The following is a 20,942-nucleotide window of genomic DNA, read 5'->3' on the forward strand; positions in this document are numbered from 1 at the left end:
CTTCAGAGAGCATTTAAATGCACGAGGGCTGTATCACAGGCACTGACTTTATTATCCTTTGGCATTGAGAAGCCCTCACAGCCATAGAAAGATGTGAATTCTGTCGGGCCAGAACAATCAGTGTTGACATTTTGATCCGGATGGAAGTGGTTATACCACGACAAATTTAAACTGCATGCATGGAATCAAGTTTCCCCAATTTGAAACTTCCGGTGAAAATTCAGCTAAAACCCGGCTGATGGTGTTGTCATTGTAAATATTCACAAGAGTATCCAGGTCAGGAAAATCTACTTTTACTCTGTTAATGTATCAAGAATGTTCTTGTGGTGATGTGTGTTCCTCTCTTTCAGCGAACCCATTGGGAAGAAGAAATCAGGTAAGACATTTATAATGTAACATTTGGGAATGACAGTTTTGTTATGACCCACCTTTTATTTTTACTTGTATATTTGGGGTGTCGTGATTAAAAATAGATCAAAATGAGCGTTCGATTTCAAACTTCGAAATCACAAGCAGGTTCACACACTTGCTGTGTTGAAAAGCAACAGCTCTTATGGCTCCCAAGCATTTATTTTAACTATGAAATTGTATGAAATATTTTGTTTATATTTATTCCACTACAAAAAAATAACATTATTTATAATGATTTCATATGACTAGACTCAAAGTTACTTATTTAGAAACAAATAAGTTTCGATAGTCTAACAATGGCACAGCCGTCAGTGCTGGAAAAAAAATACATACGTTTAAATCGAATTGAATCATGACCTTAAAATCGAAAGTCAAATTTAATCGTGGATTTGGAGAATTGTAACACCCCTATTATACTGTATATTGCTTGCTACAGTTGAACTCCATACACGTTCAAAATGTAGTCAAATGTCAAAATGCAGTGAGTTACTCTTTTTAGGTATTGTGGTATAAAAACAATTCAGAGTTTCATACGGTATGTAATAATAATTAGTTAATAGTTCATTTATGTATTTTCCTTGGGTTGTAGTTGCTTATTAGACATTGTCCCCATCTAGTGGTGACATATAACAAACTTAACCAATGGAACACTGCAACTGTTCCAATCACCGTTTTTATTTTCATTTGAAACAGGAAAGAGGCAAAGTCAACCATTTTTCATTGTTGGCTATTTGAATCTTCTCAATACATTGCTGTGCCTCTGATGTTCAAGGCTTTTCCTTCACTGAATATGTCTACAATTGTAACCAATTTAACCATAGTCCCACCATTTTCTCATCTTATTTCCACTACTTTTCCATTCATCTAACATCCATTCGACTCATCTTATGATGCATCCGTGTCCTTCTTCATTTTTCTCCTCCATTCATTTTTTCCTTCCCATCAGGGTTTGTGGAGAGAGCGTCTACTTTCCTAAAACGAGGTAGTAACAGACTGTCATGCTTGGGCCTGCTTTTTGTGTGATTCCCCTCTTCCCAACTTCATCCCTCCTGGGTTTCCCCCTATACCCGCATCCCACCACCACCACCCGTCATGGGCAGGTGGGACGTTGCTCTATGGGTCGCTTGGAGCTTGATCGGGTATCGTAGGGAGGGATGGAGGAAGATGTGGATATATGGTGAATTCGAGACGCAGCTTTGGTAATTAATTTAAACGTCTGGGATGTCTTAAACAACCTGTTTCGGGAATTCCTTAATTTGGTGTAGTTGACCAAGAAAAAATGTAATGATGAATCAGACCAACAAGTTTCCCATTCTGCTTAGAGATCCCACACGTTGTGGGATTTTACTAAATGGGGATATGGTTTTGAGGTCGGTCGTCTGAATTGATTGATCCATGTTTTATTGTGATTTCCCAAACTGTATTGCTTAGTATACTCAACCCATCTGTCACATATGCAAATTTACATCTCAAGTTAAATCCCAGTGAAAGTAAATAAAAGGCCCAGAAGTCAACCTCCTCTATGCCATTCCTCCTCTGTTCTTAGTTAGTCAGTTAGTTGTGGAGCTTGAATGTGGTTCTTTCTCCAGTTCCTCTCCTTGACTAGGCAGACACGATCACTGTGATATTGGAGATACCTTATTTCATACCAGTGTATTTCCTCATTGAATTGGGTTTTTGCTGTGTGAAATTTTGTTGGGCTGGCCTTATAACATAGTGTGGATTTCTTTAGAGTAAATAAATGCAAAGTGGTATTAATATTAGAACCCGACTGATGCCAGATTTTTGGGTCCAATGCCGATCCCGATTTTGGAGAGTCCTAGCCCATCGATTACCGATGTTTTGACTGATATTTTGTCTATAGGTGCACGATTTTTAAGCCAATTTGAAAAACCTATATTTTATTAATGTTTCTATATTTGAGAACATTTAACTTATAAGCAAACAAATAAATAAAAATAAACACACAGCGAACTTTTTGATGGATTAAAAAAAAATCTAAAAGAAGATATTACATTGATATTACATTCAAAAAAGATTTAATATTTTTTTTCCAAGTTCCAGTGAACGCATCATCACTTCCGAAACAGATTCGTTTTCCGAGTTTCAATGAAAGCAGCATCGCTTCCTGCTTGGAAAGCCGTGTCCGTTTCTAGTCAGACTTCTGCGCTTATTTTGGTTAGTAACCTAAAAGTAGTGTGCAACAGACAAGTACAGGATAAATAATTAATGTTTTTTGTTAATTATACTTTAAAAATCACGACACATCGGATATAAATAACTGGCGATCCTGATGTGGTCAAAAAAGTCAACAGGCTCTTATTAATATCAAATTAAATATGTTCGAAGTTGCGTTGGGTAGTCTTATGCTATATTTGTAAGTTATCAGCACTGGTAAATATTTGAGCCATCAGCGATTCAAAGTTTGATGATATCTGCTCATTTTGATTACTTTTGTAGCTGGATTAGTGCTAAATTTAGCGGTGTGTCCTCTGCTGTCTTTCCTAATGTTCACATATTTTCTTAAACTTTTGAGATGATTTGCTCCCATCCTCCATCCCTCATTCATCATTTTCTAATGAGCTCACTTACTTGTCCTTTCTGCCTTTTCAATCACACCGGCTGCCTCCTCCTCTTCCTGCCTGGGAGAATCTCCAGCCTCCTTCTCCCCATTTCCTTTACCGCACTAAAAGTTCAACAGATGTTTACACAAATTGTTATCTTGGAACGTTTTTCTACCTGGCATTCGGTCAAATGATTGGTGGTTTACTCAATGTAGTTCATCAAAATGTTTTGTTGTGGCTTCACAAATTATTTTGACGCCTTACTCCGAACCACTCGTTAAATGTAATTTTGAAATCTGGTTATTTAGGAGAGTGGGTACAAAGTCACAGTTAAATTGAGATTTACCTTGAGGCACTCAACACCAAAACATGTACCATGACCATGGAACTCTGTTTATAGAACTCACACTTACAGCTCTTTTAACTAATTCTCAATTCTTTCTAATGGCATCTCTAACAAACAGGTGGGGGATGGGGAAGAGGTATCTCTCTTACTATCAAGATCCCACCCCTGGAATACCCGAGTAAACCTCACAAATCAAACAGCATTTGACCCACGGGGTCATCCTTCTGCGTGTTTCACCAACAGGAGACTCAAGCTCAGCAGACCCTCTCTTTTTGGACCAGTATGTCGCCGTCACTGACTACGAGAAGCAGGAGAGCTCAGAGATCAGCCTGCATGTGGGCCAGGTTGTGGAGGTGATTGAGAAGAACGAGTCAGGTGAGGACTATATTTGATTTATGTAAAACCATGTTATTAGCTGTGTTTTTCATGCTCAATGTGAATCAGAGCGCTGAGGGAAGTGGCTGTCTTGTGTGTGTGCCGTGCCCACTCAGGCTGGTGGTTTGTGAGCTCAGAGGACGCCCAGGGCTGGGTCCCTGCCACCTGCCTCGAGGCGCAAGACGACCCCGATGACTTCTCCCTGCCCGGGGAGGAAGGTACGTTAACCCCTTCCACCCGGCACCGTGTGTTTCTGGGCAGGGTTTGTTGAGGGGTTATTTTACATTTCGACTGAAACGACGGGGGTGAAATGAACACACAAGCCTTTCAGTTTCACTCAGAGTAATCCAAAAAGTACAAAGATGGAGTGAATATATCTGACGGTACTAGGATGTGATTTCGTTTTTTGAAGTAATGTTTCCATACTCTAATAACTAGCAATGTGGCATTGCTCACACATGCTACCAACTGCTTTTGAATTGACAATTGAGCAACAGCCTTATTCAGAGGTTTTGCTTCACACTAGGTCCCTCATTCTTTCATAAATGGAACAACTAGAAGTGTCAATTTTACTCAAAACCTTTACTTCGGAATAGCTTATTTTTTCTTTGGGGCTGAAACACTTTTATAAAAAAATTTTCAGACAAGGTAAGTCTAGTAATGTTTCACTGGAAATTGGAAGAAAGCTGCTCAACGGTGCTATGGAAGTATTTTTCACCCCCCTATTCTGAGTGTCCAATTATCAACAAACAAAACCTTCTCTGTACAATGCAGTTTTATCCACACATAATCCCTGTCCATCTCTCACCCATTTCTACAGTCAAAACGTCAACCACCTGAAAGCTTATAGTATTAGGATGAAGTGTCCAAATTAAAAGCATATTAAAGTTGTCACAAATATCTGAATTGCCGTTTATCAAGGAAGCGATAAGAGACGTGGCTTTAAAGTGCTCCTTCAGTTGAATCACACAAGAAAAACCTTTTCAATTTTGAGCATAAGTTAAGTTTGAATGATCACTTATAACACTTTTAACACTTTAACACTGCAGATTTTGGAGTTTCCTGTCACTTTGACCATGTTGTGCACTGAAAATATGTTGAATTGACACAGTAGCATACTAGTTCACTTCCTGTTTGTTGACTTCCTGCTCCGCCCGCTGTGTTGCGATGTGGCGTCAGTGCCTCGGAAGTTCTGGTCGCTCCCGAGGCACATGGGTCGTCGCAGAACATTAGGGGATCTGTTCAGCACAGGCTTTGGGCAAGGTGCACGCCTTTCTTCACCCCCTGTTCTATGTGTGTTTTGGCTATGTGTGCATGTGCATATACGTGCATTCATGCAAAGAAAAACCCAAGCATGGAAATGCAAACCCTTGCATGCTGAGAGCACTTGGTTTCTTTCTTGCACAGAAAATACAAAAATGACATCCTCCTCTTAAGGTATTAATGAATTAATTTGACTTTAAATGTCCATGCCATGTGGGCTTTGTTTCCAAAGTCATACCCTGCATCTGCTTGACTTGGGCTCCCTTGTTTGGCTCCTCCACTGTAATTTCCCAAATATGTCCTTGTGTTGAACAACGTTCCCTTTCTCCCGTATCAGAGGAGAAGTACTCGGTGATCTACGCGTACTCCGCCAGGGACCAGGATGAGATCGACCTAGAGAAAGGAATGATTGTAGAGGTGATCCAGAAGAACCTAGAGGGTTGGTGGAAGATCAGGTAAATAATGAGAAAGTAAACTTTTCTGCCTTCTCCTGCCCGTCCATGTTCTTTCCAAGGCACTTTGATTCAGAGGTCTCGAAGTGACCATGTCGAGAGAAAAAAAGCAGCTACTTACTTTCAAGTCAAGTTGATTGATATAGCCCTTAATCATAATACAGTTTCAAACAGCTTCGCAAACCCACATTTCACATAGAAATCAAGGGCCTCCCCTAGTCTGAACCTCATCCGGGCAAATAAAAACCCCCAGAAAACCCCTTGGGGATAAAAATGGAAGAAACCTTGAGAAGGGGCCACAGAAGGAGGAATCCCCCTTCCAAGATGACCAGGCTGCAGTGGATGCTGAGTGGGCAACATTAATAATATAATATGACGAATCATAGGTTAATGTACTTCTCTACGATGCAATGTTAAAGTAAGACAGTATGAGAGTCTATTTGCTGGTGCAGAGCGCCGCAGGTAGACGCCTCCAGAGAAGTGGTCATCACCAGGTCTGGTCCAGGTTTGTCGGAGTGGTGGTTAGGATGACTGACTGCTGGTGTGTCCTGGTTCCACGTCCACAGCAGAGCAGCATTTTCCACATCTGGATAGGGCAACGACCAAACTCCCCCTGGCTCCATAACCACAGCAACAGCCTCCTTACACCTACAGCAGACTGACCCCACCCTCTCTCTCTCTCAGAGTGAGGGGGTATAACACAGTGGTTTATATAACCTATATAACCATTACATACATGGGTCATGTACCGGTGCTAAAGGGTGAGGGCAAGGTGAGAGCCAGGCTAACAAGGACGGCAATGGTTAACCAAATGCATCAACAGTTAGAAGTCCTTTACGAATGAAGCAAAAAAATATGTGAATAAAATAATGCACATTATAAAAAAAAAAGTAGAATAAAATACAGTCATTAAAAACTTTTTGAACATTGATTAACAACGGCAAGAAATATACAAGAAAACTCAATTAAAATTATTTAATATGGGTATTTAGGTACAAGTAAGCTTTTATTTTAATGTTAAACAGACTCAATTGACCTCATTGATGTGGAGGGCATCCTTCAATTGAAAGTTAGTTAAAGCTGTAACCAGCAGCCATTGGTAGCCGCCAAACTTTGAATGTCAGTACGAGGGTTTTTGGGTCATGGCTCAAAAAAAATCTGTCCTCCAATCAGGTATCAGGGGCAAGAGGGCTGGGCCCCGGCCTCCTACCTGAGGAAGGCCGACATCCAGGCCCAGAAGCAGTCAGCAGGGGGCGCCGCACACGCCAGCACAAACGATCTGGACGGGTTCTCCAGGCAGAACCAGCAGAACAACGCGGCTAAAGAGAACCAGGAAAACGGCCAGAAAGAGAACAAGCTCTCGCCTTTCTCTGACGACAACAAACGCAGTAAGTGGGGAACATTTTTAAACAATGGATAAATAAATTCTGTCATTTCAAGAGGGATGTCCCAAGATGTTTCTAGAAGGAAATGTTTTGAAATGGGACAAACTTTGCAAATGCACATTGAGAACCGAAAATCCAGTAATTTTGTATATTTTTTGTATTTTGTTCAAGAAAAACAATCCAGCTCTCCAGTTATTGGGTCTTATTTACACACACCACATGAAATAAAAATTACATGTCAAATTACATAAATACATGTCAGCATTCCGTAATGCATAAGTTGATCTGCAGAGTGTTGACATGCAACAGCAGTATATCATTTGATATTCTGTTTGCTCCCTCCACAGAGGTGGGATTGAGACAGAGACCTCCTCCACGCAGGGACCTCACCATTGTAAGTGCAGCGCTGCAGAACACTCTTAATATGACATTCAAGAAGTAGCACTGAGGGTTGGTCCAACCCGAGTCCAACACTCTTTATCTACTACAAGGTCCTTTTTCCTGTCATGTCTGCAGCCTTTTTCACCTCTCCTTGTTCCATTCTCTTTTGTTGAATATTTCTTTCTGACACTCGTTCTCAGACTGATCTCATTTCTCTTTGTCCTCCACTACACACATCCTACAGCCACGAGGTGTGAATCTGCCCAAGCCACCCACCCCTCCTCAGGTTGAGGAAGAGTGGTACACCATCGCTGACTTCCAGACCACTATCCCAGACGGCATTAGCTTTCAGGCTGGTGTTAAAGTGGAAGTAAGTCGGGAATTTCATGTTGAAATATTATCCAAAGCCAACGTTAACAAGAAAATGTTTTTTTTTTTCAATTTCTTTAAATTATGACCGTCCCCACCAGGTCACCGAGAAGAATGCAAGTGGTTGGTGGTATATCCAAATAGATGACAAAGAGGGCTGGGCCCCTGCCAACTTTATTGACAAGTACAAGAAGACCAGCAATGCTCTGCGGCCAAATTTCCTTGCGCCTTTGCCCAATGAGATGGAGAAGCTGAAGCTGGAGGACGCTGGAGGTTCTTCAAGCACTTCAAGCACTTCAGTCTCAGCCACAGACGACAGCTGGTCCAAACCTTTACCAGATGAGCCAACCGGTGCCTCAGAGTCCTGTGCTCGTCCTAAGCTGAGAGACTGGAAGTCCAGTGCTAGCAAGGGGGCGTCGGTCTTCTCCGGGCCTTTACCTCCAGCTCCCTCTGCCCCTCCGCTGGAGGAGAAACCAGCCCTGCCTCCTCGAAGAGAGTCCATTAATAAAAGCTTTGAATTAGAGGTCGCAGAAAAGCCAAAGTCTGATCTTTCCAAACCTCTTCCCCCAAAACCGCCTGCCCCTGCAGTTATTATGCCCCTGGTAAGTCCGAAGGTAGCCCCCTTCAAACCAGAGAAACCACCAGAGCCCAAGAAAGAGGACAAGAACAAAGCTCTTCATCTGAAGAATGAGATGGGGCTGGAGTGTGGCCACAAGATCTCTGCCAAAGAGGTGAAGAAGTTCAATTTAAAACCAGTACCTAAACAACCTCCAAAGCCTAAAGTGGACCCGCCTGAGGAGAAGGTGGAGGTAGCTGGTCCCTCAGTCTTCATGAAGCCCAAACCTATGATCCGCCCAAAACCTGTTCCAGCTGCTAAACCCGAACCCCCGGCAGAGAACAAACTAGATATCACCAACCTGAGGAGTAAACTGAGGCCTTCAAAGCCAGCAGAACCTGGCTCTGGATCATCCGAGCAAGCGGTCCCAAACAATCCCCCTCCCAGATCACCTCCCAGCTCTCCCCCCATTCATATTCCCTCTCTGAACAACGGGAAATCCTCGGATGAGCCGAGGTTCCCACCCAAACAGATTAACGGTCACGTTCATGTCAGTTCATCTCCCCCTTCCAAGCCGGCGGTGCCTCCCCACAAAGACGTCCCCCAGAGACCCCCCGCCTTGGCCCCGAGGAGACCACCTCCCCCGAAAAAGTCAGAGCTGTCCAGCCCAACCGAGACCAAACCCCCAAAGGAAGCCCAGGACACCCCAAAGCCCGGACCGCCTCCCCTCGGCAGGCCCCCTCCCCCAAAACCCAAATCGTTTGTCCCGCCGCCTCCTAAAGACAAGGAGAAAGATAAAGTTCCCGTCCCTCCCAAGCCCCAGGTCAAGAGCGACAAGCCGGCTCCTCCCAGGGACAAGCTGCCACCTCTAATCAAGGAGCCCAGCAAGGACGAGCTGTACCTGGCTGTTGCAGACTTTGAAGGTGACGAGCAAACAGCCGGCTTCAAGGTGGGTGCGGTGTTCGAGGTGCTGGAAAAGAACACCAGTGGCTGGTGGTTCTGTAAAAATGTAGGAGAAGAAAATGAGAGCTGGATCCCCTCAAATTACCTGAGTAAGAAGCCTTGAAGGTACTGAAAGTTCTGGCAACTTCACGGCCCTAACCCTCTTTAGATAGAATAAGGGAAGAAGAAAAAAAATCACTATTTTGTATTTAATTAGCTTTTTTTTTTGTTTGTTTTATTTATAGGTATCCTTTTTTTTTTCCATTGAGGTTTTGTTACATTCCATTTTTATATACATACTACTTTAGTGAACGTTAACCAGCAAAAACAAATTGTTTTGTTGGGTTCTGTCACCTTTAAATGTTTTCTTTCCATTATTTTTATACAAATAGGACATACACAATTGTTTTCTTTGTTTTACTTCTCTGTGCCATATGTAACTGAAAGCTTCTCCGATGTCGCGCTGCAGTCACTAACGTCGAGCTTAGAACAGCACTACCACGCCTTCTATGATACTGTGCCTCAATATAATATGCAACGTGCTTCAAGTTAGATATCTAGATTTATGCAATTGTAGTTCCTGTTGGATTATCAAACAAACAAAAAAAATCAAGATGTTTAATTTCTCTGGAAGAAAATTGTACGCCACCCCTTGATGAGTATTTACTGTACATTGTGTTTTCCTGTCGGCAAAAAAAGAACAATTGCCTTCTACGGCAACAAACTCACTGGCGGAGTTCAAAAAGTACGTTGTGGCTTCCTAGTTTAAAGTCGTTGCCAAGAAATAACTCAGTAGTGTTAATATTCTAATCATTTACAGTTGTGCTCTTGTAATGTTTTTCCTGGTTTTTTTTGTTGTTTTTTTTCATAGACTGCATAATCAGTGTCTTTTTGAACAGATGTGCACTATTTCAATCATTTTTTTATTGAGGTAAGTGTTTTTTATGTTTGCACATTCTGGTGGAAAGGGGAAGAAGGATGCCACGGAGCGTTTGATGGTTTCTCATGTTTACTGCAGTTCAAATGGAAGAACACACTTAAACCTACACTTGAGAACGGACCGTCTAATAACCAGACAGAAATGGTGATATTTGCAGAGCCACAATACTTTGTGCCATCACTTGCAGTGTTTTAAGTGTCTCTTCTTTTCAAACTGAATCTTGCTCAGATTAAAAAAGAAAAAAAAAAATGTTTTACATGAATGCTTGACCGGTCTCAAGCGCGCTCGTTAAAGTTAAAGTTTTTATTGTACAGAAATCAGATTGCTTATCATGACTGTCGTCACTTTTCTCTGAAAGGCCGTCTCCTAGTTTTTATTCTGCAGTTGAGGCTTTCAGAAACTGGAAGGGTCGGGTGGGTTTAAATGAAAACGACGCTGAAGGACAACTGAATGGTTTTCAAACGTATTTACAACTCTTCATTGACATGTGTCTTTGGGAGTAGGATTCCAATTTGAGTAATCCAACTCAAAATCTCCTGGTGTAGAAACACTTAAAACAGTTGGTTTTTCCACATGGCTTGTGTGTCAAAGTGAACAAGAAGCTCAAAAAGGCCAAGGGGCAAAACCATATCAGCTTGGTGTTTGATAGTGTGACATGTTTAAGGGACAGTGAACTTTACTGGAAGTAAATGTTACCAGAGGAACAATATTCATGATCATCTGTATTCAGTTCAGTGGGATGCCACAAAAATAGATTAGTGTCGGACCAGATACACAACCTGTTACTTTTGATTCATGGGATTTAGGGTCCTGGACGGGGCCTTTGACAAGACTAGAGAAGCAGTTCACTGTTACACTGCTCTGCTTCCTGTTGCTATAGTTTAACCATCACAAATACAAAAGAGTCCATGTTTGTGTACAGTAAGTACGTCAGTGGCATTTTAAGGGTTGTTCAGTAGTAATGTTATGGCTAAGGGGAGGCAGGTGCAGGCAATAATGCACAGAAAAGTTCTGGGACGGTTCTTTGAATAATTTCTCCAGTGCTGTAATCCCTCTTTTTTTAATTTGCTTTTCTGTTTTAGTACTTTCTGACTGTGCATTTACTTTAATATAAAGCCAATAAACATTTCCAACTTTACAGATGGTGTGGAGTGGTTCTGGACTACTGGAAAGAAACATCATTGTCACTGAATTCCATAAGCAAAAAAGGTTTAGGATTTAAAAATCTGTATTTATTTGGGTTATTTACAACAGTAGTTCCTTATAAACAGTTTTATTCAGACACAGACCATTTCCAATCATGTTATGTAAACTGAAGCGGAATGGAAGACGTGGATAAAGCCATTAAACACGAAAAGAGAACAGAGGAACATCAAAATAAATGTTTTCCGAGCGAGGGGCAGACGGGTCAAAGGCACGTCAAGCTGTACCTGATTCAAAGTAAACGAATAACTACCCAAAGAGTTTCAAATTTTAGATCAACCCCACAAGAGACCACAATGTTTAATTCCATCAAATACACCCTCTTAAGGCCTCGGCTTTATTTTTTAAGTTATTGCATTCTGGATTAAAAGTCCTGATGTGTTCTCCCCCAACCCCTCAGTGCAAAAAAGGAAGGCACAGTTTTGTGGAAAAATATGAATCTTAAAAGATCAGCAAAGATAATATTGCACTTTTGTTAAGAGACAGCGCATTCAACATAAAACAATCGTACACAAACTATTAAATCAGATTTTAACCTCGCGTTCGTTTACAAAGGAAACAGTATTTGGCTTTGGTCGGCTCCTATCCAGTGTGTTAATCGCACTTAACAGTTAAAAAAACCCACAAAAATAAGTCTAAATATAATAATGGAAACAAATTAAATACTATTAGTCTTCCCTACTCCGTTAAAAACAATATCACCAAAAAATATCAGTAAATCTCTTAAGTTGGAAAGTCCATCTGAAACTGAGTAATGACTGTGCAGATATCTTCCCTCATAGACCATTTTTAAAGATGAGATTAAATATGCAGATCTTTCGAACCCTGGGTCGTCACTTGTGCGTCAACATTTAAAATCAATTTGAATAATTATGGATCATGATTGATTTAAGAGTACAAATAAATAAAATGTGAAAATTGGCAACTGTGGTCATTTTGCTTTTGGGAATATAGATTCATAGGAGGTTTAACTCCAGGAACTATCTAGATGCTTGTTTGGTTCTAGGGACCAATATTCGGTTAAACAAAATCAACGTGCTTATTTTCTGTCTTCATCTCCTCTGTACCGAGTGTCGCATCGTAAGCACTGACAAATTGAGAACACTGGATGCAGATGCTGTATAATAAAGTTGTGAATAGATCATCTTAAAGTAAAAAATAAAAATTAAATTCCTAAAAACCAATGAAAGTCATCCTTCCTGTGGAGTCGGAGCAGGAACCACTTCATGTGGCGGAGGAGTCGGAATAAGGAAGAAACTTGGAGAGTTTGTTGGGGGAGCTGGGGTTGGGGCATCCGGAATCCTCGCTCAGCTTGAAGAAAGCCTCCTGCTCCTTCTTCTTCTGGTTCAACTCCTCCTCGAGGGTCTGAGGAAGGAGGGGAGCTGTGAGATGGGAGTTTGGGCTCAACGTGTTCCAATGGCTTCGCTCTGGGAAAACACGGACGCCCCCGGCGTATTTGTGGTTCTTTTGGCAGCGTGTCGTGTTGGGTCGTCGGCGAGCCATTCCTTCTTTTTGATCGTATCTTTAAAAGCGGAAAAAATTAACAGAACCCTCAACCAAAACGATTTGTTCGTTTGAGTCTCCGCCAAAACCTACTGCTTGAAGTCATTGAAACGAATCGGCGAAGGAACCTAAGGCAGCGGCGGAAATAATTCAGAACGGTTTCCTACAGTTCTTCTCGTTCATTGATTCCCTCTTTAGTTATTTTAGTCAGGATGCTGTTATTTCAGTTTGTGCACTGTAAACAGTGTTGTGCAGACACTACACATGCATGATCTCACCTGTACTTGGCAACATTGACATTGAAGTCAAAGTAAAATCTTCGTCAGCTTAAATTCTTCACTAAAATATTTTTATTTTAGATCGTTTAGATTTCAATGCCGTACTGATTTAAAACGGGACGCAAGATTCAATTGTCAAATACAGAACGATTCAGTATTTCACCGGACCAGTGGCAACCTTATTTTTTCCTTTGATTGCTTAATAGAATATGAATACATTTTCACCGATGGTAGAGGATAGATCTTTGAACTGGGCCACACTGAGTTTTATACCATGGGATTTTATGATTGCTTATGTTTGGCTTATGTCTTAACATATTTTATATCAGCATTTCCACCATGTGTGATCAATATTATAATTTTCAAGGATAATATTATTGTTTTTATTATTTTAATTGTGCTGAAAACCAGGACAATTGGAGTGTTTTACAGATATCTGTCGGGACTCGGGACACACAGCTCGAAAGTCCCGGATAAACCGGTACGACTGGTCACCATAGCTAAATGTCTCCTCTCGTCAGGCATAAACTAATTAAATTTAACAATGGCCAATTGTATTTCTCAAATAATATGTGGCCTATATCCAGCAGCGAAGTGGAGTGTCAAATTGTTTCAACATGGTTATACGCCAGCAGACTTCCTGCGTGGAGGACTCACTGTGAACAAATCTTTTTAGCGGACTGAATCAAACCATTTGTGTCCCTGAATGGAATCCCACGCCCCACCGCTAGCAGCTTGGGAATTCTGCAAGCGTCTGCGCACAAGCGAAGCTCGGAGCAGTTTTGATCGAAGCTCAACGCGTTTTCATATAAGAACGTTGGAGCCGAGCGAGCTGCTCCAGAGGTTCCCACTAAGAATCCTGAATCCCATTCACCCGTCACAAGGGCAGACCGTGGCCAGGGCTTTGAAAGTGCTTGCACACCTCGGATTGATAAGAGACTGAACAACTTGTCCGTCGATAGAGGGGAAACAACTAAAAGCCATGTAGGTGTCGCTCTACCGTCTTTCTGGGCTTCAGCAGGTCCCTCCAGTCTCTCAGCTGATGGTTGTGCTGCTCGACCAGTGACTTGAGCCTTTGAGTCTCGTTCTCAATCAGCAGGTGACACTTCTCATTCTGCAACAAACACAGAGATGGCGTTCATAAAATATTTGTTTTTCACCCTGGGTAAAAACGAGGCTAAATTGTTACTTTAAACAGGTTAAACTAAATTCATATTCACGGCTCATTTAGAGGTGCGTATATACACCACAGATCAACGGTTTATTTAGCTGTTAGAGAAGTAAAGGGAAGCCAGATGCATTTCCAAAATAAGAAATAATAATGTGTTAAATGATCTGACCTGTAGCTGCTGCAGCTCTCGGACGTTGTCCTCGCACTGGCCGATCTTCTCCCTCATCTGGTTCTCGTGTTTCTGCTGCTGGTGGAGCCGCTCGGCCTTCTGCCGCTTCTCCTCCTGCTGGGAAAACTGGAGAGAGAGAGAGACGGAGCGTTAGAGGGAGGAAAGACAAAAAGGAGGTAATAATTTTACCTTAAGTACATAAATGTTGAATAGATCAACAATAGTTTTAGTGAAACAACTGTCTAGTCAAAAGAAGCCACAAAACAAAGAAACTTATCAACTCAAATACATAAAAACATGACGAACTTACGTCAACTATAACCCAGTCACGTTGTGCATAATTCTGTGGTTATGTCATATTGTCAGGGTTATAAAATGGAGACATTTTGGTGCAAGGAAGCGTTTGATTATTACATTTTCATGTCACGATAACCACTGCATCATGTAATATGTTACTGCGTCGGGGGACTAATACGGCGATCCCTGCTCTAGTTTAAACTTTAATAGTGATAACGATGTAGAAATAAAACAGGCTTGGCATTGATTACAACTACAACAGCAGTGGTTTATTTATATTTGTTAAACAACTCTGGAATACTCTATTGGGATCGGTCAATAGTGTCAATCAGAGGTCAGCGGTCATTTCAGAATTACCACATTTCCTCCGATGCTAATTTCACATTAATAACCGTTATAAGTTTGTCATATGTAGGGTTAATGGGATAATAACTCAGTGGGGGCTCTAAAACTAGCCAAACTAGTTTTCAAATCAATATTCTGTCTCAATGTAATATAACAATAAGCAGGATAATGTACAACCAGTCGGTTGTTATCGCACAATAACCCCCTTCAGAGGGATCCAAGGCTGCATATTATCCCTCCATCAAATTGAGTCCAATGTCTGTCAATAGATTTCTTTGTATTTTTTTCCTGACATGGTACCTGCTTGATCCTCTTGCGGTCCTCGGAGGCGCTTCCCGTGGAGTTGATGCGGAGGCTCTTCTTGAATATGGTCATGCGGGTCTTGGCCTCGCTGCGCTGGATCTTGGGCAGGCGGTTCTTCTCCTGCTGCTGCTGAGCCTTGAGGATCTCGATCATGCGCTGGTTGTAGCACTGCATCTGCTCCTGTTCCTGGTGGGGGATGAACGTTGAAGCAGCTTTTATCGAGCGCTTCAACTAGCTCTGTTTATTTTCTACGAATACTGACAATTTCAGTTACATTAATAGTGAAATAACAGAATTTTTACTTTGTGTTGTCCTTTGTTGTTCAGGGTTTTTTGTTTTTTTACTTACGCCGGCTTTCGTTCCCTTCGAGCAGGAACTCAACAGATTTCCATTACATTATGTTGGTATTACAAGTACAGTATTTGATGCAATACCCTCTACGTTTCAAGTGCACTTGACCTTGCACAATTCGGCCTCGTCCGCATGTATACGGATATTTTTTTTTTACGCATTTTCTCTGCGTGTTGGCCTGCTGTCCACGCAAAAACAGTGTTTTAAGTCACTGCAAAAAAGCTTTTGGAAAACACCTCCCAGGGGGGAGATTTTTCAAAACTCGTTTTCCGTGTGTTTGCGTGGACCGGTAAAACACAGCTTCTAAAAAACACTGACGTCAGGAACCTACGGGCGACGACCGTTGTGACAGCGTCGCCAATTTAGGAATTGCGCCAATACAGTATTGTGTGTGAATACTATGATTGCGTCGCTCAAGAAGCTCAATATGCATGCTGCCAATGTTGTGACCAGACCGAATGACACATTAATTGTCAAACTTGTGTAAAGAAGAAACCCAAACATGTCATCCACTGAACTAAAATGTTGACGGATGTTTTAACCTTTTCGTGCTTCTTGAGCAGCTGGTGCCTCTGCAGGAAGTACTGGTCTTTGAGCTGCTGCTTCATCAGCTGGTGCCACTCGTGCAGGTGCCTCTCCTCCATATCCCAGATCACCCCCTCCCGTTCTGACGGAGAAAGACGTGGAGCGGCGGGGAAGGTAGTGTCATGGCATTGTAATATAACATAGAATTAACATATTGGAATCAGAATTGCAGATTAAAAATGTTTTTTTATGGATTTTTATTCTTATATTATAATATCTGACAGATGCATAGTGATGGTGGAAACAAATACACAAAAAGTGACGTAAAACCTTCAGTAAAATGTGAATAATTCAGTGATTTTTGTCAAAAATCGCATATTTTTTGCATTGTTTTTAAGCCCTTTTTCAAGAAACAGCCATTATTTGTGTTCTGCATGTGCTCCTCTATACGCTATTCGCATTGTTTGGTGGCGGAGTCCGCCTTTCCCACCAAGAATGCAAACACTCACAAAAGAACCAGAACCCTCGGTTTGAAAAGTATCCCCACCTTTTTAAGTTGCCTAGAGAAACAAACTTTTGTGAATGGAAATTGACCGTTTTAAACCGTAGACAAGAGTTATTTTGGGATGTCTGGTTGAGACTAGATCCAGGGTCCATTCTGGCATTACAAAATGATGGAATTCTCAAGGAATTCTTCACCTGGACGCTCGCTTTAAAGGAAACCATTGTTCAGTGTCTCGGTAAGTGAACTGTGTTTGCCCATGTAATCTAACATGTAATCTATAATTTTTCTACTATTTATAATTCAAACTCGGTTTTGAAAATACGTTCAACTTATTTGGCTGCTCCTGGCGATTTTAGAAATGCAGCTTTTGCTGTGGTGGGATCTCTCTCTCTCTCTCTCTCTCTCTCTCTCTCTCTCTCTCTCTCTCTCTCTCTCTCTCTCTCTCTCTCTCTCTCTCTCTCTCTCTCTCTCTCTCTCTCTCTCTCTCTCTCTCTCTCTCTCTCTCTCTCTCTCTCTCTCTCTCTCTCTCTCATTACAAAACGGGCTGTTTTCGAGGTATTCCAGTAAATTTAATTTCTGAGTTCAGTGAAAACTCAAGGACCCCAATAAGAACCCTGTAGATCTCACCTCTGATGAGGTGCTGCTTCTTGTTGAGACATTCCCTCTCGGTCTCGAAGATTTCCCTCTTGTTGTTGGCTATGATCGTATTTAGCGTCGTGTCCAAATAATCCTTCTGGGCTGCCAGGAAGTTTAATTCCTGAACGACAGGAAAGGGCATAAAAATAAGACTGAAGGAAGAATCGAAGGGAAAATACCAGGAGCACATTGACAATTCCTTCGTTTCTTAATGAAATGTATGGGATTAATAATGACTGCTTGTTTGTTCAAATCCAAGGATTGAGGTACCTGGTGAAGTAAGTATGCTTTACGTATTTGGCACAAAACATACCTCGGTGAGCTTCCTGTTTTCAAAAGCATTCATCTTCTGCTTCCTGGAGTCTTTACGCTGGTCTCTAGGCAGCTTGTCGATAGATTGTTTTAGCTGGGGGGGGGGGGGGGGGGGGATTTTCACAGGGTCAATGATAAACACACTCAGCTTTGGAGTTTATAGTTCTGAATAGTGTTTTTCTTTCAGCCAATATCCTTGTATTCATTTGCTCACTGAATTGAGATAATTATGTAAATAACTTAATACTCAAATAAGGGGTAGGGGAACTTACATTTTTTACTATTTGATGATAATACACTTAATACTATCTGGTTCCTAATTATGGTGATTTTTTTATTTGTATGTTTCTATATATTTAATATTGTTTATAGTGTGTACTTGATATACTTTATTTTCTGCTGTCCCATTTTTGCTGCTGGAACGATGTATATTTCCCCGTTGTGGGACAAATAAAGGTTTATCTTATAACTAAATAGCGGTTAAGTTTTAAGTTCACTATTGAAATATAAGCATTCGATTAACGTAAAAAAAAATTTTGTTTGTTTGTTGGATTGTTTATTTGTTCATGCACTTCTATTCAACTGAAAGGCTTAAGTTTGGTCATCAAAATTTTTGACAATTGCTAAAAATGTCAGGTGGTCCAACCGTAACATCTCATATATTTAGATTTAACATAGAGATTTATAGAGAACTTTTCTATTTTACATCCGTCTTCATATATAGTTGTGTGTGATCGCATACAAAATGTCATTGACCCATACATTTGAAACATTTTTATATATTTAGACTCCCCCCCCCCCCCCCCATTAAAATGTTGTAATTTTATGAAATGACACCTCTTTCTTCTTGTTCTTCATCTGCTCCTGGAACCTGCGGTGGTCTCTCTCCTGCTTGGCTTTGATGCGCTTGCTTTCCTCTCGCAGTTTGAAGCCGTGGTCTGTCTCCATCTTCTCGATCGTCTGCTTCTGGTGCTTCTCCAGACTCTCCAGCTCCGTGTCGTAGTGCTTCTTCTTGACCTGCAAGCGACGGGAGGGTAAATCAAACACACACTCTAGTGTCAAAATACCCCCCCCAGCAGCAAATGGACTTATGTAAAACAGACAGGACAAATGTAAAGGTTTTACACGTAGATCAACTGAAAAAGAATAACCATGATCAGATCATGTTGAATAAAACTTACTGTGGGACAATTTTATTTCTTTAGATAAAAATATAATATTCACAGACTGTCGCCAAATGGTTTAAAAGAAATGGGCGATTTTGCCTTTTCAAATGTAATCAACAAATAGAAAAAGTGGCAAAATGTAGTACCTTTGACAAAAACATGTATTGCTGTAATTGACAGCGGGACCAGGAGATATTCTTCTCATCATATTGATTGAATTTTGTTTTGAATATTCCAAAACCCTAAATAGTGACTGTACAAGTATGAGCCATCATATGTTCATACTTTTCTTTGAATAAATACAGTGTTACAGTCTTGTCTTGATGCATGAGCTGGATCACAACATGGATCAGAATGTGAATCAGACGTTTTCTCCAGCGTTAGTTCAGTAAAACCCTACATTTCCAGGAGCAGGAATTGACTTGGGCTTATGCGGACACATTAGGCCTAATCTTAGACTAAAATCACACTTTTAATCTGTACAAAGACCAACATCAAGACCAGACAGGGAGCAGACTAGTCCTTAATGACCTTAGTCTTGGACTTCCTATTCTACAGCTAATTTAGATTAAACCCTGTCTGCGAAACCAGCTGGATATCCGTTAGTGTGAGAGAGACTCACGTTCATGTCCTGGTCGAAGCGTCGCTGCATCTGCTCCCTCTGCCCCTCCAACTTGGTATTGAGGGTGGCCTGCACCCGGTGCTCCTCCTTCTGCAGCAGACGCAGCTCCCGCAGCTCCTGACGTCTGCGGAGAAACACACACTTTATTAATGGATTGGTGACTGTCATTATTAAGGGTTCCATTTCATTGTAAGTCAAATTACATTATGGTTATTACAGGTACAGTTTAAAAAGGACAATATATTTGACATGCAGTGTTCATTCAGTATTTATACCACTAGATGGTGGTAAACATCCACTGGAAATGTCAAGTAATGTCAAAACAAATGCACTGTACTCACTTTGACTAATTCACATCTAGCACAAACAAACAAAACTATTGTACTAAAAAAACAAAAAAAAGCAATAATTAAAAAAAAACACCATACAGGAGTCTTTACTTAGACAATCAGATATCAATGAACCTCAGCCCATGGTCACTCAAAACCCTAAAGACCATGAGAACTGGAGGAAATGTCATTTAAAACTTTCAGTGTTAAGAATGTGGTACAATGGTCATATTGCATTGAGTGTGCGGATGTTGATGAATGTGGAAAGTATTGTAGGTACACAGGAATATCATGTAAAAAGTCTACACAACAAAAATGTGTATGAATAAATAAACACTACAATACATTTGTTAGTCAAGAAAATGGCGCGCACACACACACACACACACACACACACACACACACACACACACACACACACACACACACACACACACACACACACACACACACACACACAATTAATAAATTTTGCTGTATTTTTTATTTGCTTATTCCATTTCAAAAGGCGGAAACGCCATTACTTTCATGTGGTCCATTTAAATTTAAAGTTTCTTAAAGGTTAATTGACAAGAGGGACACATACTGTGTATATATCATGTATAAATGTGCAACTGAGCATATTTTCCTTCTTTTCTTTACATTACACACACTTGACTTCAACCTGACCAGCATATAAAAGCTGCTCCTCTGACATCTGACCTTCAATGGCTCCTTTTGGGTTCTAACCTAAATTGGAAGTTTCCACAAAAGCTTTGGTATTTGTGTGCACTACTCCCAAAGGGGCTCAAGAGCAGGAGTCCTGAAATAGTTTGGTAAACAGACAGCAGACTCTGAGCCAAAGCACGACCGTGGTCCAGGGACCCGCTGACCATCCTTTGTCCTTCTTTCTTTTTTAGAGACGGAGGGAGGGGAAAAGTGCAGATTTTCCAGTAAACAAGCCCCGGGAGCAAGAAGGAAGTGGAAGAATCTCGAGGCGGGGAGGCTATAATGTCATTCGCAGGCAGGGGGGAGATGAAAACACTTGAGAGTTAAGAGACAAAACAAGTACAGACGGCGGACGAAGGTGCGGTACCTGAGGAAACGCATCTGTTCATCCTTCTTCTCGTCGTCTCTGATGATCTTGGAGGTGGTGACGCTCACCTCCACGCCATCCACCACAAACTTCCTGGTTCGCTTCAGGGTCTTGCTGGAGAAGCGCGAGCCCTGGGAGGAACAGGGGTGAGGAATACAGAGAGAGATA

General features: G+C 41.3%; 2 protein-coding genes across 2 annotated transcripts in view; one reads left to right on the plus strand and one right to left on the minus strand.

Moving 5' to 3' along the window:
- Positions 1-11,116, plus strand: part of sh3pxd2b (SH3 and PX domains 2B) — a 58,499-nt gene extending 47,383 nt beyond the window's left edge. Inside the window, exons 6-13 of the mRNA XM_080014280.1 lie at positions 351-376; positions 3,565-3,696; positions 3,813-3,914; positions 5,297-5,414; positions 6,585-6,799; positions 7,144-7,190; positions 7,422-7,547; positions 7,648-11,116. Coding sequence (XP_079870406.1) covers positions 351-376; positions 3,565-3,696; positions 3,813-3,914; positions 5,297-5,414; positions 6,585-6,799; positions 7,144-7,190; positions 7,422-7,547; positions 7,648-9,168 — 2,287 coding nt within the window. The 3' untranslated portion in view covers positions 9,169-11,116. The remainder of the gene's footprint in view (positions 1-350; positions 377-3,564; positions 3,697-3,812; positions 3,915-5,296; positions 5,415-6,584; positions 6,800-7,143; positions 7,191-7,421; positions 7,548-7,647) is intronic.
- Positions 11,117-11,194: 78 nt separating this feature from the next.
- The window catches only part of stk10 (serine/threonine kinase 10), a 59,189-nt gene continuing 49,441 nt past the window's right edge, over positions 11,195-20,942 (minus strand). Inside the window, exons 11-20 of the mRNA XM_080013873.1 lie at positions 20,775-20,905; positions 19,371-19,494; positions 18,420-18,599; positions 17,584-17,676; positions 17,262-17,391; positions 16,147-16,271; positions 15,251-15,439; positions 14,309-14,434; positions 13,969-14,082; positions 11,195-12,552 (exon numbers count right to left, since the gene is read on the minus strand). Of these exons, the coding sequence (XP_079869999.1) occupies positions 12,412-12,552; positions 13,969-14,082; positions 14,309-14,434; positions 15,251-15,439; positions 16,147-16,271; positions 17,262-17,391; positions 17,584-17,676; positions 18,420-18,599; positions 19,371-19,494; positions 20,775-20,905 (1,353 nt within the window). The 3' untranslated portion in view covers positions 11,195-12,411. The remainder of the gene's footprint in view (positions 12,553-13,968; positions 14,083-14,308; positions 14,435-15,250; positions 15,440-16,146; positions 16,272-17,261; positions 17,392-17,583; positions 17,677-18,419; positions 18,600-19,370; positions 19,495-20,774; positions 20,906-20,942) is intronic.

Source organism: Zeus faber (assembly GCF_960531495.2).
Source record: "Zeus faber genome assembly, chromosome: 14".
Lineage (NCBI taxonomy): Eukaryota > Metazoa > Chordata > Actinopteri > Zeiformes > Zeidae > Zeus > Zeus faber.